This window comes from Mirounga leonina, unplaced genomic scaffold, assembly GCF_011800145.1.
Source record: "Mirounga leonina isolate KUSES-001 unplaced genomic scaffold, KU_Mleo_1.0 Mir_200, whole genome shotgun sequence".
Taxonomy (NCBI): domain Eukaryota; kingdom Metazoa; phylum Chordata; class Mammalia; order Carnivora; family Phocidae; genus Mirounga; species Mirounga leonina.
The window spans coordinates 24,685,516-24,703,298 of record NW_023270503.1 but is presented as its reverse complement, the minus strand read 5'-3'; the positions used below and the strand labels follow the sequence as shown (position 1 = coordinate 24,703,298).

Below are 17,783 nucleotides of genomic sequence, written 5' to 3'. Positions count from 1 at the left end.
CAGGGGGACCCTCCCGCGGTAGACGGCGAGCCCTACCCCCAGCCCTCCTCCCCTCTCCGTTCCGGTGCGGGGCTCTGAGGCGCCCCAAGGCCAACCCGGTTCCTGTCAGGCCCGGGGAGGAGGGGCGTGCGGGGCAGCCGCTGCCTCCCCGGGACGGGCGCTACCACCCGGGCGGGGAGAAGAGCGCCTGGTGCCGGAGGGGTGCGGAGCGAGCCGGCCGGCTCCCTGGAGCGGGGCGGGGCGGGGCGGGGCGGGGCGTGGGGGGCGGGGCGTGGGGCGGACGGAACCACCGGGGCGGGGTGGGGAGGTAACGGGACGGGCGCGACCATGGCGCGGTGAGGGAGCGGGGGTGGGGATCGGTCCCGGGGAGGCCTGGGGCCGCTGGCTTGTGCGCCGTCTCGGCCGCCCCCGCTTTCGCCGCCGCCGCCGCCGCCGCCGCCGCCCCGGGCATGTCGTCCAACTGCACCAGCACCACGGCGGTGGCGGTGGCGCCGCTCAGCGCCAGCAAGACCAAGACCAAGAAGAAGCATTTCGTGTGCCAGAAAGTGAAGCTATTCCGGGCCAGCGAGCCGATCCTCAGCGTCCTGATGTGGGGGGTGAACCACACGGTAACCAGCTCCCCCGCGCGCGCCCCTCCGAGCGCCGCCCCGTGCGCTCCCACGCCCCCCCGCAGGCCCGGCCCTCGCCCCGCGGGCCCTGCCGGGGACGCCCGCAGCCCCTCGCCAAGCCACTTGCACGCCCACCCCACCCTTGCACGCAGTCCCGGCCGGGTGTGCACTCCCCGCGCGCCACGCGAGGCCTGGTGTCTCCGACGGTGGTATGCCGTCGCCCCCTCCCTCCCCTCCAGCCCGTCTAGCTTCCAGTGTCTGGCTTGCTCGCTTAGGGCAGTCCCTGGAGGGCAGGGGGAAGGCCCGGGTGCCGCGGAATCGCTTTCATCCCCTCACCCTGTTTGTTGCATGTGTTTACCCCCTTGTTCCTTCAGCCGGCTGCCAGCTCCCTGTCCAGTTGACAGGGCAAGTGGCATTGGCCTGCCTGAATATTCCTCTATTTCTGTTTATTTGGTTGGTGCGACTGCTTAAAGTTTCCCATCCTCCAGACCTCCTCACCCCTGACTATGGAAATTCTCCCTGGGTTTCCTTTTTTTCTCCTTGAACAAGATGTATCAACTGGAGAAGCACAGGCTTCCTTGAACCACAGACACTTTACCAGGGTCTTCCTGGGTTAGGGAGAAGAGAGAATGTAACCATTTGAGAGAAGGTGAGGCCTGGTTATAAGGAAGACTGTTCGTAGTAGAAGTAATGTGTCTTCCTGCATTCTCCTATGGTGTTCATGTCAAAGACATTGACTTCTCTTTTATTGGGCTTTCTGTTGTACCGTCATGAAGGGTGTGATAGTGGTGGGTGGTTAGGATGAGCGGGCAGTCCCCTGGACACTTGGGGTGCTTTGAGATTGTCCTATCAGGAAGTTGGAGCCCAGGATTCGTGCTTGAGCTGGAGGACTTTGGTTGTGCCCTGTTTGTTTAGGGTCTTTCTTTTTTCTTTTCCAACTACTTGCTCCTTGCCTTCTGACCATTTGCACTGTGAGTCCCTACACCAGGAAGGAGCAGAGGAAGTAAAAGGACCTGAAACACCCAATTTCACCAACTACAAGTTTGGAATGAGGAAGATGAAACTATTGGCTTGGGTTTCCTGTGAATTTCAGTTCTTTAGGCACCCTTACTTTTCAGAGCATTTGAAATTGCCCACAAAATCAAATGATGACAACGGGGCCTGGGGCCAGCAAGACTTTTTGCTTTGCTTTGGTAGAGGAACCTTTGGCTGGAGATTGATGAACCATAGTCTGAGCCAGGGTTCTGGATCTTTACATCTGATACAGAAAAGTGCATGAGTATGGTGAGGTCTTTGTTGGTGTTTTGGTCTTGGGCAGGTTACTGTTTTCAGTAACCTCCCTCAGGTGACGGTCCTGGCCAGGGTAGGGAGTAGCTCTGGTTTAATGCCCAGACCCCTGGAAGCTGCTTGGGGCCTGTAGTCCAGCAGACTTTGCTTCTCCTGCTTCCTGCTGCCTCAGGGGTCATCTGACAAAATTGCAAGGGAAACTGGGTCATCAAAATGTGGACCTTGTGTCCCTGCCTGGAAGTCAGTCCTTGATTTTGTCCTATAGCCTGCTTCTCACTAGAAAGCATCCTGTCTATATAGAGCATTGGTGGAGGTTCCTAGAGCTCTTACTTGGAATATTGCTGCTAACTACCTTGGGTCCCTTATTTTATACACAAAGACATGGAGGCCCAGCTGGAGGATTAGCTCACCCATGGCCACAGCAGAAGATGCAGCTCATTGTCAGGCAACACGGGCTGTGTTATTCATTGGTGGTCTCGAATGGCAGGTCTTGCTTTCTGTGCCTCCTCTTCCTTAGTCCGTTTCTCAGCCAAGGGCCAGGATAGGTGGGGATGATGGTCTTGTTAGAGAACCTGAATGCACGCTCAGGTGTGTGCCCGTGCGTGCCAGCTCCCGGGAGTGTGTGTGATGTTGGGTGTTCTGGTAGGCGGGCAGTGAGTCTGCCCAGATGTGGGCCTATGCATGGTAGATGGATAGGCATCTGTGAGTCTTACTTTCTTGGACTAGGCAGTCACCCTCTTTCTTTGCCAACTTGAAGAAAAGTTTGAGGGCTAGCTGGAAAGGCGTTGACGTTAAGCAAGACCCACAGTTCTGGGCGTAATGAGCAGGTGCCTCAGGGGACAGGCACTGGCACTGGTCCCTGGACAGGGCAAGCGGTGCAGCTCAGTTGGCCCCAAGGGTTCGTGCTTCATCAGGGCCTGCGGTAAGGTCTGGTCCTTTAGGATCCCCCATCTGGGAAATGGAGGCATCTCCCCAGAAGAAGAGTGGTATAAAATCTTGCAGTTCTCTAGGGGGTCAGGACCACATAGTTCTTGGTGGATTGCTAGCCTTTCTGGGAGGTTGCCTTCCTTCAGAAGCCCACTTGTGCCAGCTTTGGCGATGTGAGGCTTCAGAGATCACATTTCTTTGAATCTTTAGTTTCTCACCCATTTAGGCATTTAGGGCATGATAGTCTATGGCTGATGGTGGGTGGATATGCCTTTATGGAGAGCAGAAGTCAGTGACTCTCTCCTGAGGTGGTTGATTTACTTCCAGTTGGAAAAAGAGAGGTTTTTGAGCTTGGTGTTGTCACAGGAGCTCCTCTTGGGGACAGGAGATGCAGCCCATGGACTTTGGAGAGAGACTGCAGGGAAAAAAGACAGAAGACTTTGGATCTGGGGCACCCGGCTGGCTCAGTCGGTGGAGCATGTGACTCTTGATCTCGGGGTCATGAGTTTGAGTCCCACGTTGGGTGTAGAGCGTACTTAAACAAATAAAACTTTAAAAAAAAAAAAAAGAAGAAGACTTCAGATCTGTCAGGGGAAAACTAGTAAAGAGAGAACACCAGTATTTTCGTGGATGAAATACAGTTTGGAGGTAGAGAAGATTGCCTTGGAGAGGGGCGTGGAGACCAGAGGAGGCAGACCTGGCTTGATGACCTGTTGGCCATTTTAGGAACCAGGTATGCGTGAAGCCTCACTCAGGTGATCACAAAGATTAGGAGCAGTTGGCGGTAACTATATTTAACCACATAGGAACCTGCTAGACTGCTCTTCAAAGTAACTACACCATTGTACATTTCACCAGCAGGGTGTGGGGGGTTCCAATTTTTCCACATCCTTGTCAACACTTGCAATTATCCATCTTTTTTATCATTGCCACTGTGGTGGGTATGAAGTGTTATGTCATTGTGATTATGATTTGTGCTTCCTTGATAGCTAATGGTGATGAGTATCTTTTCATGTGCTTATTGGCTATTTATATATTTTCTTTTTTTTAAGATTTTATTTGTTTATTTATTTGACAGAGAGAGCAAGAGCATAAGCAGAAGGAAGGGCAGAGGGAGAAGGAGAAGCAGGCTTCCTGCTGAATAGGGAGCCGGACATGGGGCTCAATCCCAGCACTCTGGGATCATGACCTGAGCTGAAGGCAGATGCTCAACTGACTGAGCCACCCAGGCGCCTGGGCCATTTATATATTTTCATCAGAGAAATGTCTGTTAAGATCTTCGTCCATTTTTAAAAAACATTTTTGTCCATTTTTAATTGGGTTGTCTGTTCATTATTGAGTTATAAGAGTTCTTTTTTTTCGAGAGAGAGAGAGAGAGCGTGTGAGCATGAGATGGGGGGGTGGAGGGCACAGGGAGAAAGAGAGAGAGAAGGAGAGGGAGAAGCAGACTCCTTGCTGAGCAGGGAGACAGGGAGCTTGATCCCGGGACCTTGAGACATGACCTGAGCTGAAGGCAGACACTTAACAGACTGAGCCACCCAGGTACCCCTTGAATTATGAGAGTTCTTTTTTTTTTTTTTTTTAAGATTTTATTTATTTATTCATAAGAGACAGAGATAGAGAGGCAGAGGGAGAAGCAGGCTCCCCACTGAGTGGGGAGCCTGATGCAGGACTCGATTCCAGGACCCTGGGATCATGACCTGAGCCCAAGGCAGACGCTTAACCATCTGAGCCACCCAGCCACCCAAGAGTTCTTTATATATTTTAGGTACAAGTCCCTTATCAGATATATGATTTGCAAGTATTTTCTCCATTCTTTGGATTATCATTTACACTTTCTTCATGGTATCTTTTGAAGCTCAGGTTTTTAATTTTGATAAAGTACAATTTATGTATTTTCTTTGTTTGCTTGCACTTTTGGTGTCATTTCTAAGAAGGCTTTGCCTCACACAAGGTCATGAAAATTTACTCCTATTTTTTATCCTAAGAAAAACTGTCATAGTTGTTTTTTTTTTTTTTAAGATTTTATTTATTTATGGAGAGAGAGCGAGAGAACGAGGGGGGGAGGGGCAGAGGGAAAGGGAGAAGCACACTCCCTGCAAGGCAGGGAGCCTGACCTGGGGCTCGATCCCAGGACCCTGAGATCATGACCTGAGCCAAAGGCAGATGCTTAACTGACTGAGCCACCCAGGTGTCCCCAAACTCTTATAGTTTTAGCTCTTACATTTAGGTCTGTAATCCATTTTGAATTAATTTTTGTGTATGGTATAAAGAACAGATTCATTCTTAAGTCTGCTCAGTTCTCTCCCACACTCCACCCCCATGCTGTCCATGCATTTTCTTTGCTTAATGCAGACCCAGAACCTCTTTTACCTGCCTTTTTCTCTTGCTCTGTGACTTTACAACTCTTTAGTAAGTATTCTTGGTCTAGTGGGGCCTTTGGATAAATTTGCCCTTGGCCAGGCCTTTCCACCTCACGGAGAACAGGAAGAGAAGAAAAACGATGGTATGAAAAAGGAGGGATAAACGTAGGAGTGAATTTGTTGGCACCTGTGGCTCTGTTCTTGCCCTTTTCCTCCCTAGTCTGAGGTGAGGTCTTACTTGGACTTCCTCGGTCTTGGGGTTTTTCAACACCATGTTTTCTGATGGCGGCAGGTACCACCTGGTTGTCAGTGCTGGCCATCGACTGCTGTGCCACCCACAGAACCGCAGGACAAGTCAGGAAACCTGCATGCCCTGCCCACGCCTCCTGGGTTCCTAGGAAGGTCACACAGGGAAGTAGAGGCTTCTGGAATCAGAGTTCAGCAGACTAGAACTAGTGGCTGAATTTTCATCTCCAGTAGGATCAGCACAGAGTGAATTCTCTGCTCCTAAATTTCTCACTCAGCTTGTGTAGCCTCCTTATTATTTATGCTGATGGCTCCTGGAGTTAATCGTGTGGTTAATCCAAAAACCATTTACGTGACGTGAGATACAACAGATTTCCCATACGAATATGTTGTATTTAGTGTGATACTTGACTGAATATGCATTCCACAAGTGCACTTGTGCTGAAGGGAAGAGGGGTCGGCCCAGGATTGTGCTAGATAGTCGAGTACAGGCACATCTTCCTAGAACATTGCTTTAGTCATGACCTTTCATGCTTCAAAACTTTTTTTTTTTTTAAAGATCTTACTTGTTTGTCAGAGCGAGAGAGAGCACAAGCAGGGGGAGCAGCAGGCAGGGGGAGAAGCAGGCTCCCCACTGAGCAGGGAGCCCGATGCGGGACTCGATCCCAGGACCCTGGGATCATGACCTGAGCCGAAGGCAGACGCTTAATGACTGAGCCACCGCACCCCGATCCTAGGCCTTTCTGACATGTATTTATTTCTCTTCAGCTTCCTCTGGCAAGCAGCTCTCTGACTCCCACCCCCAGGCAGCACCAGTTTCTTCATCTGTCCCCCCTCCCTTTTATTTATAACTCCATAGCACTCATCAAATTGTATTCTTTGCTGTCTGTTTTCCCAGCTGGACAGAGCCCATGTCTTCTCATTTTTGCATCCCCAGCTCTGGCACCGTCCTGGCTTAACAGTAAGGCCCTCAATACACTGGGTAGAAGTAAACTGATTAGGAGTTTGGCAGCGCCTGAGCCAGGTCAGGAAAGGCCTTCAATTCCAGGCTAAGGAGGTAAAACTTTACCCTGAGGTTCATCTTAAGTGGAGGTGTAACATGATCTTGTTGTAGATTCTTCCAGTGTCAAGTGCTCTTGGCAATACCAGGAGAGGCATGAGGTGCCCTGTTTCTGGCCTGATGTGTGAGGGCCAGGAGTCTTTGTGACCGTATTAACCGCACCCTTCGAGCCTCTGCTGTTCTTGATGTCTCTGTCCCTGTGTTCGCACTACGTGTATACCACTTGACTTTGAGTTTCTCTGTGTCATGGGTTTGTCTCATCTCCCCGATAAGAGAATAAGCCTCCTCCTCTTGTGTGCACAGTGTGCACATCCCCCCCCCTCGTGCACCCCCTCCTCCCTAACATGAAGTACGGCGTGTAGTAGATATCTTAGTAAGTGCTTGTTCAATTGAAATTGAATAGAACTCTCTGGGGCTATAAAATTTAGCACAACTAAAAAATTAGTACAGCTAATCCCTAGAGTGAATCATCTGCATGGGGCCCAGTGGAAATGAGGGGTGAGCCTACAGAGTTCATATATATGGATTCTCTCAGAAATTTCCTGCTATTGGGTTGTGTAGTCAAGAAGAGAGATGAAGGGAGAACTAAAAACCTGCCAACTTATAACCATTCGAAGTAGGCTGAACCAGAAGTTACAGAGAATTAACAAATAGCGCATTCTTGAATAGCTGCCGTTAGAAAAATTCACCCTGGCCCAGCATAGCTGACCCTGTCAGGCAAGGGCTTCAGTCTTTCCTAGTCATCCCAGCATTTGGTGCCTTGGTCTTGGCACCAAATCTGGATTTGAGACTAACGCAGAATCAATGAGTAGTACGTCCTAGAACATTCTGGTATAAAACCATGCTCTCTGAGCCAGTGCGGTGTGTTCTTTCTGGTGTGGAGGTGTGAACTAGGCAAGGTGGGATGACACAAGAACCGTGAACGTCTTAACTTCTTCAACTGTCCGAGCCAAGCAATACATGCCAGGAAAAAGGAAGTGGGACAGCTCCCATGAATTGTTTCTGTTGGCAGGAAGACCAGGAAGTGGAATGGTTTCCTCCATAGGCACGCACTTCACAATCAGGTTCCCTGTGAGCACCCCCTGGATGGGAGTTGGTGTGGCTTTTGTCATGTGGCTGGTAAGCCAGTGTGGGGGGTATCCCAGACCTGGGTGCTGCGGATTTTCAGTGTCCAGTTTGATGAGTTTCAACAAATGTATATTTGGTCACGTAATTATCACCCCAGACAATACATAGAACACTTCTGTCACCCCAGACTCATGCCTCTCGTGTCCCTTTACAATCAACTTCCCTCAGCCAACCCAGGCAGCTTCTTACTGGATTGCTCTCACCGTAGATTCCTGTTCTAGGATTTCATATAAATGGACTCATGCAGGATATACTCTGGTGTCTATGCCCGTCAGTTTCTGCCAGCAGTTTGTTGAGTCCCTGCCGCACTGCCAACTTTGCTGATACCCTGCCGCCCCCCTCCCCAGACATATACGCGCCTGTATCTGCCTTCATCTCCATGGGAGCAAATTAGTTTTTTCACCAATTCTAGGAAAAGTGTGGTTCCCCAGCCCAGATACTGCATTAACTCGAACTTATTCCACCCTCTGACATTTCTACATAAAAAAGGTTTGGAGCATGAAAGGGGCGGCAAATTGAATGCTGTTTCCCCCCATTTATGCTCCTAATGAGTCTCGGTTATTCCCTCACTACCACATGGGCCTCATTGAGATAATAGGATTTGCAAAGAAAGTCTCTGGGAGACAGAAGGCTGTGCGTCCCCTCCCCCCTATCCATTAAGGCAGAACCTAGGGTTTCCTCTGTAAATCCTGAATGCATTAGTGGCCACTGGGTTGAGGGTCAAATGTCAAATACTCCACTGTGAAGGGAGAGGACATCTGTGGCTAATTAGACCACTAATTGGCTAAGCTGGGGACAGGGAAGGGCAGGATGCTCGCTCTCAGCTTGGTGCCAATGGGAAGCCAGCCCGTCAGCCTCCAGCTCCCTGAAGGGAGATGAAAGCCAATGGGAAGGTTTGTTTGCAGTGGGGGCAAGGCACCCTACCCCATCTCGTCCAGTTCAGCCTAAGGCAGGACATGGCTTGAGAAGCTGGCCCTGTTTTAATCAGGAGGGGAAGAGTGAGCCAGTGGCCAGATGCCTACCTCTTCTTCTTGCTTTAAATTTAATTATTTACTTTGGAGATGAGTTATACACCCACACAAACTCATCCAGCTTTTTTTCCTACCCCAACCCAACATCTTGAGTGACCCATCAATTTGTATGAAAACGTTAAAGGCCTCAGGACCCACATAGGTTGTGTGATGTTTATTCATTGATCCACCTATTGCTACATTTGACAAATATTTATATAGTACCTGCCATATGCAAATCATGGGGCCAAGCACTGTGGAGCCTCCAGAGATCAGTTAGATGACCTTTGCTTATAAGGATCAGTAATATGATCTTGCCTCACTTATAGTCTAGCAAGCTTGTGAGGTTGATAAGCATTAACTACAATGTGAGGGAGGTTGTGTGATGGCCAAAGGATGGATACAAACACTACTTCAGAAATTCCAGAGTGAGAGAGAACATTTATGGCCTAGAGAATCATGGAAAGCTTCATGGAGTAGGTGCTTTTTGAGCTGGAATTTATCAGGTTGGGAGAATTTCAATAGGTGGAGATGAGGTTGGGAACTTCTTGGAAGAGAAGAGCAGAAAGACAAGGAGGGAATCCGCGGACATGCTTTTTTTGGTGAGATGGTGGCATTCATGTTGTAGCGTCTTGTGTCTCTGAGGCTGGTGGCCTACCGGCCGAGAACCTTACTTTCCCCTTGCTTTGCAGATCAATGAGCTGAGCAATGTCCCTGTGCCTGTCATGCTAATGCCAGATGACTTCAAAGCATACAGCAAGATCAAGGTGGACAATCATCTCTTCAATAAGTAAGTGGCCTCCTGAGTGGGCTCAGGTTTTGTGGGCAGTCCTTTCCCTCAAGGCGGAGAGCTTCAGAAAACTCGCGCATGGCAGTGGTCGCACCTGGCAGGGTGTGACAGTGACACCTGGATCTCCCAGCTGACAGACTGGCCGGGGAAAATGCATTCATTAGGTGCCTCTCCCCTTTGTGTCATTCTGTCATCTCCTTTATCTGCCTACCTCCAGGGTCCCTCGGGGCGTGTGGCCCGGCCCAGGGTGATTCATCTGGGGCCAGGTTAGGTAGCAGAGAAGCTGCCAGACATGTTCCTGGCCCGGGATGCAGCTCTTCTGTCTCCCGACGGGCGTGTGAGCCACAGGCTGAGCATGGTGCCCAAGGGCGCCATCCGAAGTAATTGCTCCCCCTTTTGTTCATTGTGGCTTCTGGGACTAACGCTGGCGTCTGAAGGGTTGAAGCAGCGAAGCAGCCGTTTTGCCAGGTGCAGGGTGGGGCCTGCCCTAAGCCCTTGGGGGGCCTTGCTTTTTCAGCCCCCTGTGGGCCGCCCCGGGAAGCGCTTGCTGCCCACATCCTCCTTTCTGCGCTCGCATCCCGGGGCCCCACGGTCCCTGGCACCCCTCCTCCAGCTGGCCTCTGTCGCCCCACCATTACCAGACTGTTAGCTGGAGGGGAAGCTTGGTTTGAAAATACCCCTTAGTGGCCTCTCTCAGCCACAGTATGTAATAACAACACTTTATTCGAGAAGCCATCTGTCTTCAGAGCTAAGCAGCCACCGTGTAGAAGAAAAACTCCTGTGTTTCTGCTCTGCTCTCACACCACTACCACATTGCACTTCCCTGGGTTTTCCACACGTGGGGCAGTTCCGTGGGACAGTGGGGTGTCCTGCCAACGCAGCTGACACTGTCTGCCTGGACGTAGCATCGGGCCCCGCAGGTTCCGTCCCACGAAGCTGCCCCCCTGCCTTCAGGTGCCAGTCGCAAGTCTAGGTCATCACCTGTGTTCATGACCAGCCTGCTGTGGGTCCCACATTCCCACGACCCTCCCCCTTGGGTTTGGTTAATTTGCTAGAGCGGCTCACAGAACTTGGGAAAACAGTTTATTTACTTGCTTACTGGTTTATTATAAAGGATACAACTCAGGAACGACCTGTCCGGGTGCACCACCCTCCCCACACCTGCACCTGTTCAACAGCCTAGAAGCTCCTGAGTCCCACCTTCATTGCAAAGGCATGATTGATGAATCATTGGCAATTGGTGATGGGTTCAATCTCCAGCCCCTCTCCCCTCCCTGCAGGTCAGGGGAGTGGGACTGAACGTTCCAACCCTCTTATCCTGGTTGGTTCCCCTGGCAACCAGCAACCCATCCTTTGAGGCTTTCCAAAAGTCACTTTTTTTTTTTTTTTTAAAGTAGGCTCCATGCCCAGTGTGAAGTCCAGCGTGGGGCTTGGACTTACGACCTCTGAGATCAAGACCTGAGCTGAGATCAAGAGGTGGATGCTTAACCGACTGAGCCACCCAGGCGCCCCCCCCCCCTTCCAAAAGTCACCTTATTAACATAAACTCAGATGTGGTTGAAAGGGGCTTGTTATGAATTTTAAAAAAAGACCTATTTATTGCTCTTATGATTTCAGAAATTCCAAGGGTTTTAGTTGCTCTGTGCCTGAAACAGGAACAAAGACCAAATATGTCACAGTATCACACCCCCTAAGGAGGGAGAAGCAGCCCTTGGCCCTGTGGCAGGCAAGGAGGTGGCTCTGTCCCAGGGCTCAGGGCTCTGGAAGGGGGCATCGCACCACCGCCTATTTCAGGGTCCATGGCCTCTGGTGAAGTTCCACCACCTTGACATCTTGGCCTAAAGCAGAGCATCCAATCTCTTCTTTTATCTCTCTTTATTCCTTTTGTCCTTTCAGTAACTGTTGATGTGCTGTGGTGCCTTTTACTAGAAGAAGGGGACAGGAGGCAGAGGAGGCCCCTGCCTGCAGGAGAAGCCACTGCTGTTTATTTCCTCAAAGTGTGTCATCCTGGAGTGTAGGCAGGGGCACGGATTTCTCAAAGGGAGTTCCCAAGCAAGGGGACCATTGTAAAGATGGAGGATGTGGAGGTGGCCTCCCTTCACGGCGACTCTGTCCCCTCCTGGGAGTCTGTGGCTTATTGACCAGGGAGTGGGGAGGGTGGAGATTGGTACTAGCAGCCCCCAGACAAGGCTTCCCGAAAAGATGGGATCCGGTCAGCTGACGGAGGACCTCTTCAATCCAAAGCGCCCTCGTCCTCCATCCCTGGGGAAGCCCAGGGCTTCCCGCATGTGGCCATCTTCAGGACGTGTTGGTAGAAGCGTCCTCAGAGGAGAGGGTGCCTTGGTTGAGAAAGGCCGCTCCTTTTAGCAAACGTCAGCCTGCCGGCCGCCTCACACCAGCCATGCACACGCAGTCACTCCCGTGTGCAAGCACAGCCCTTGAGCAGTGTGGCCGATGCTCCGGCTCGCTTCTCGGCACGTGAGGCTTTCCCCTTTCGTGTAAATTTTGTCAAAAGAGAACATACACTCAGAAAAAGTACACAAATCATAAGGATACAGCTCGACTCATTTTTACAAGGTGAACACGGCGATGTGAAGTTTTAAAACTCTTACACACTCAGCATCACCAGGACTGTTCGTTAAATACTCCAGACTCCTCTCCAGAATTCCTGGGGCCTAGAAACCTACATTCTGAGCGCCGCAGATTGTTCAGGTCCCGGTGACCTGTGGCACAAACCCAGGGAAGTTCTGATGAAGAATTAGACAGATGGGCAAGGAAGGGCTCACGAAGACATTTCTCTGCTTTGCCCTAGGGAGAACCTCCCCAGCCGCTTCAAGTTTAAGGAGTACTGCCCCATGGTGTTCCGGAATCTCCGGGAGAGGTTTGGGATTGATGATCAGGATTACCAGGTACGGGGTGTCTTTGCAGAGTAGGAGGGGTCAGGGAGTGGAGTGGGGTTAGGAGGCCACAGGAGACATGGAGAGGGAGGTCTCCCGTTCTCGAGCTCTGTCTTCCTGTCCTGTCCCGCTCCAGCCGGGTGGTCTCTCCCAGGGTGCCAGCAGGCTCCTGGAGCTCGGGGCCCTAGAAGTGCTAAGTGCTTCTGAAGCCACAGGCAGACTCAGGCTCCTCTCCCTGGGAGGGAGAGGGGCTGCGGAAGCTGCTTCATCTCAGTCTGACATTCCCAGTCTAGGCCCAAGAACTCGTCTCCTCCGTAGTTTGACTTAAAAGAGCGAGTTGTTGCCAGCGGGTGATGAGGCCTCTTAAAGCAGGTAAGACAGAGTAGAAAAGGAAGACTTGGAGGATAGTGTAACCTTGGCAGGTATGCGCGCCGCCGCCTCCATGGTCCAGCCTGCTGCGGGAAGGGGGCCGGCATGGCCGGCGACTGCCCCCTCCCAGGGCTGGTAATGCCGCCTGTGGCCCAGTCTCAGGGACATCACAGTCTGACTCCTAGTCTGTGGTTTCTGTTACTGCTCCACCTAGCCCCTTCCGTGGACCTTCTGCCCCTGACAGACAGCCTGCTGGTGACGGTGGGAGAATTTTCCACTTCAGTTTGCTAGCAGGAAGAAATACAGCTGATTTGCGTTTGTCTGGGGGGGAAAAAGGAGCGTACAGCCTGGTGAAATCTAAAATGGATGTCCAAATCTTTTAAAATACCGTAACCCCTCCAGGCCGGGTCCTAGTAAGCCTTTCATGGAGTAGTTCCTGAGGAGCAGGATGCACCTGGGTGAGGCCCCTCTCCTCTCCTGTCCACTCTGGAGGGCGGCCTGCAAAGATGCCATCCCCAAGAGGAGGGCGCAGGGATGCCGGAGGAGGAGATGCCAGGGACGGAAGGCTCCAGAACGGCTGTGCCTGAGAGGTACTGGGAGGTGCCTCCAGCCCCCTCTGTTAGGACCAAACCCTGAGCTAAATCAGGATCTGATTGGAGCTGGAGGTTTTCTAAGAACTTGCCGCTGTTGCAGCCCCAGATTGCTCGGACACCTTCCTTCCGCTGTGGCTCCTTCCCTTCCCCTCGGCGCTCTAACCACATCCTCTCCGTGTCTGCATTTTTTCTCTCATAACCTTGTGGGCAAGTGATTGTGCTCACGATGCGTGGTGTTCAGGGAGGGGACTAACCGTGTAGAGGGTCAGAGCACACTGCCTGGAAACGAGGCAGGGATGGGAGCGTGGGGCCTGCTCATCTTCCCAGAAGGAGAACCAGGCTGGGGGAGTGAGGCCCTCCGCTGTGGAGCCTACTCAACATTTCTGGATCGGGGACACCTTGTTTTGAGGGTGCCCTTTTAATTTAGAGAGCACTCACCACTTCAGACTTGAGTCTTCCCCGTGAAGGTGGCGCTCTCTCCTTCCCCCAGGGTCTCGTGAGGAGGCACTGGGTGAGGGCAGAGCATCGAATCCTAGATAGCAGCCGAGGAAGGGGCTTGGAGAGGAGGCATTTCTGCGAGCAGACCCCCACATGTGTCTGCTTGGGGACAGGGACAGCTGGGGCCTCCTCTCTGCCTTGCCTTTCAAAGGTCTTCTCCCGGTGTCTGCTTGGTGAACACATCCCTTTGGTTGACTCACACCTCCCCCTCCACCCCCTCTAGAGGCTTCTACTGCTCTCTGATCCTAATGGGAATGGGGCCTCGAGGAGGAGCAGTGGCAGAGCCAGAAAAGCTCCCCAGAACTGCCTCATAGCTCTGCACAGACAAGCAGGAGTTTGAGGTGAGGGGAGAGGGGCTGGGCAGAGAGGCGAGGAACCCCTGCCTGCTGTGGGAAGGGTTTTCCAGCACCGGGGTATGTCCAGGGAAAAGAGATGATTGTCCATTGCTGCTTTATGCTGGACTTCTTGAATATTCCCTAGGCTTTGTCTTTGTCACCCCAGGAAACTGGGAAAAGCATTTTGGACTGCCTCCTTGTGTTCCAGGTCAGGAAATTCAGGAGTGGAGAAGTGAAATGGCTCACCCAAGGTCAGGTTACCTGTGGGCGTCAGGTCAGGGCCCAGCCCTAACGTCCGAGGCAGGGATTTCGTGGACAGGGTAGTTCTCAGGGGTCAGAAGGAGAGGAAACGTTGTGCAGCTGGCCCGCTGCCCGTCCGGTCAGGGATTAGGAGCAGGTGGTCAGTAGCAACTCTCGTCACTCTCCAGGAAGACCTGCGGGAGAGAAGTGAACTTCCCGTGACACCAGGGGTGGGTCAGGTCCCGCCTGTCCCAGCGTGGTTGGCCCAAGTAAAGGTCAGAGCCCTTGTTCCTCTCCCAAGACCAGCCTGCTTTTGTGTTGGTCCCTCAGAACTCAGTGACGCGCAGCGCCCCCATCAACAGTGACAGCCAGGGCCGCTGTGGCACGCGCTTCCTCACCACCTACGACCGGCGCTTTGTCATCAAGACCGTGTCAAGTGAGGATGTGGCTGAGATGCACAACATCTTAAAGAAATACCACCAGGTATGGTGAGTCCCGAGCCTGGGCGGTAGAGGACGAGTGGCCGGAGGGAGGAGAGAGCCCCTGAGCGGCTTCCTGGGGAGGGATGGGTCCTGTCGCAGCAGCCCCCGCCTCCCGAGAGCCGAGCACTTGGCCTTCCCCGGGGCCGGGTGCAGAGCTCAAATGCCTGTTGCAAAAAGGGAAAAAGGAGAAATGAAGGCCTGTTGCCCACTCAGTCCCCGTGGAACAGCTGTTTCTTGTCAGTCGGGAAGTTGCCCCCTCTGGCACCTGCCGCATTTCTTCCAGAAGAGGTCCCGTGGTCTGGGCAGGGTCGCTTCCTTTCCTGTCCGGGCTCTCCGCGCCCCGGGACGCCGTCCTGGAGGGAAGCAGGGAGTGCGGTGGCGGCGTCCGAGCGCCGGGCCTAGTGCCTGGGCCTTCAGGGAACGCTGCCTTCTCTCTGGGGCACCGGGAGGTGGTGAAAAGGACTTCCTGTCTCTGGGGCTACAGCGGAATCCCCCCGGGTGCCGCATGGCTAAGAACTCCTGGCAAGGAGGGAGCCGCTCTCTTTCCCTACAACCCGCTCGCAGGCCTGCCTCAGTGATTCTGCTTCAGACAGCAGTTTCAGGGGCGGCCCAGTAACACGAGACCAACGGGGCCCTGCCCGGCCCGCCCGGCCTCTCCCTCTGCCCGGCCGGCTGGGGGTTGGGGGGGGCCATGGCCTCTCTAAGTCCAAGGAAGCCCCATGACTTCACAGGACCCATCTGACCTGGAGGCTCGACTCCCCGGGAGTGTTTGAGCCTGGGGTGGGGGCGCTCCCCCGGCCGTCCCGGCGTCTTCATTCGTTCCTCAGCCGCCCGTCCTTCCTCCCTTGGCTCTAGTTCATAGTGGAGTGTCACGGCAGCACCCTTTTGCCGCAGTTCCTGGGCATGTACCGCTTGACCGTGGACGGCGTCGAGACCTACATGGTGGTCACCAGGAATGTGTTCAGCCACCGGCTCACTGTCCACCGCAAGTACGACCTCAAGGTAAAGGGCTCTGCGGCCCGCAGTTCGGGGGCTGCCCTCCCTCAGGCTCCCACACGACGGGAAGCCCCCGGGCCGTAGGTTTCGGCACAGTCAGGACTCTGGAGTTGACGTGCCTAATTCCTCTGGGTCAGAGGCTGTTGGAAGTCCAGGTGACAGGGACGAGAGGTTACTTAATGTGCCGTATTTGTGTCACCGTCGGGTGTTCTTCAGCTCCTGCTGGGGGCATGTGCGCTCCAGGGGCGGCTGTCTGACGCACGCACCCTGCCATCTGTCCAGGACACACACATTTCTAGACCCAGAAAGGAGCACGCTTGTGCCTGGGAGCCACAGTGCTCCGCTGTTCTCGAAGCCGGCTTCCTGACTCGTCACCTCACAGCCCTGTCTGTCCCCGCTGCAGCCGCAGTGCTGCCCTTTCCATTCCCTCCCGGTCCCCAGCACCTCTCTTGGCCGCCCGGCCTCTCCCCTCCCTGCTCTTTTGTCCATCTTCGCCTTCCGTCGCCCCGTTACTTCCTGCCCGGCTCGGATGTCACTTCCTGCAGGAAGCCGGCCTGGACTGCTGCCCCTGTGCCACCTGCTCTCGGCGTGTCCTCCTCCCGTGTCCCACCTGGCACTGGTGTAATTAACGGATTAGCTAATCATGTAACCGCTTGTTAGAGCCTGTCTCCCATCTTGGGAGGCAAGTCCCCTCAGGGCAGGGACTGAGTCTTGGTACAGCCCTGTTGGCTGAGCGCGAGCCTCGTGTCTACCCAGAGCTCTGTCAGTGTCCGTGACAGAGGGCGTGAGCAAGTTGCTGCCTCCCGGCCCCTCGAGGGTTCTAAACAGCCTCCCTCAGTTCACCTGCTGCCTCTCCCCAGAGACGGGTGCATGTTTTCTCGCTCAGCGGACTTTGCCTCAGCTGGACCTCCCCTGACGGCTCCTATCCTTGCAGGGCTCTACTGTCGCCAGAGAAGCCAGTGATAAGGAGAAGGTATGCGGGGACCCGGACTGATGGAGTGTGGCCTGGGCCGCTTGGAATCAACTTCTGTCGGTCGGCCTGGCCCTTCCTCCGCCACAGCCCCTACCTGGTTCCCACTTACGCCTCTGTCGGGCTGTGTCACTGAGCACCCGCCTGGCCTCGGCCTCGGCCGCGCTCTCCGCCTTGCCGGCTGCCCACAGTCCTGCAGGGCTGGCGACTTCTGTCCATGGGCCAGCCTCCGTTGGGCCGTGGCTTCCTGAGCCCCGAGGTAGTCCAGGCTCGGCAGGAAGACACGCTTTGGTCTGTCCTCCCTGGCTGACGTAAGCCACACAGTCACCATCCCTGCCTCCCGAGGCTGGGACTGCAGCCTCCTGCGCTGAGCCTGGTGATTTGACAGGTCGACCCTCTGTGCTCTAGGGACCCTTCCCCTTTTTGTGCCGTCACCTCTTGGGGTGAATGTATTGGGCCACCCAGCCTAACGCTGCTGTTGCTCTCCCAGGCCAAGGACTTGCCAACATTCAAAGACAACGACTTCCTCAATGAAGGGCAGAAGCTGCATGTGGGAGAGGAGAGTAAAAAGAACTTCCTGGAAAAACTGAAGCGGGACGTAGAGGTACTTACTGACCCTCATTTTCACCTTGGTTGAGGAGGGCCCCCTCTTGTCCTCAGAGCAGGAGCCTCTTTTTTTTTTTTAAGATTTTATTTATTTATTTGACAGTGAGAGACACAGTGAGAGAGGGAACACAAGCAGGGGGAGTGGGAGAGGGAGAAGTAGGCTTCCCACTGAGCAGGGAGCCCGATGCGGGGCTCGATCCCAGAACCCTGGGATCATGACCTGAGCCGAAGGCAGATGCTTAACGACTGAGCCACCCAGGCGCCCCAGGAGCCTCTTTAACCTTAGGAAAAATTGAATTCACTGGGCTCCTGGCTGGCTCAGTCATTGGGTGTCTGCCTTCGGCTCAGGTCATGGTCCCGGGGTCCTGGGATCGAGCC

The 17,783-nt window shown here is 53.7% G+C and overlaps 1 protein-coding gene across 4 annotated transcripts in view; it reads left to right on the top strand.

The window, feature by feature from the left end:
- The first annotated feature begins 276 nt into the window (after positions 1-276).
- The window catches only part of PIP4K2B (phosphatidylinositol-5-phosphate 4-kinase type 2 beta), a 25,413-nt gene continuing 7,906 nt past the window's right edge, over positions 277-17,783 (top strand). The window contains exons 1-7 of one of the 4 annotated variants that reach the window (XM_035026989.1): positions 277-608; positions 9,322-9,419; positions 12,232-12,328; positions 14,682-14,834; positions 15,689-15,835; positions 16,764-16,802; positions 17,290-17,403. In XM_035026989.1, coding sequence (XP_034882880.1) covers positions 450-608; positions 9,322-9,419; positions 12,232-12,328; positions 14,682-14,834; positions 15,689-15,835; positions 16,764-16,802; positions 17,290-17,403 — 807 coding nt within the window. In that variant the 5' untranslated portion in view covers positions 277-449. Of the gene's footprint in view, positions 609-1,157; positions 1,258-6,128; positions 7,611-8,531; positions 9,232-9,321; positions 9,420-12,231; positions 12,329-14,681; positions 14,835-15,688; positions 15,836-16,763; positions 16,803-17,289; positions 17,404-17,783 lie in introns of those variants that run through there. The other 3 variants (XM_035026992.1, XM_035026990.1, XM_035026991.1) reach the window with 3 other exon arrangements.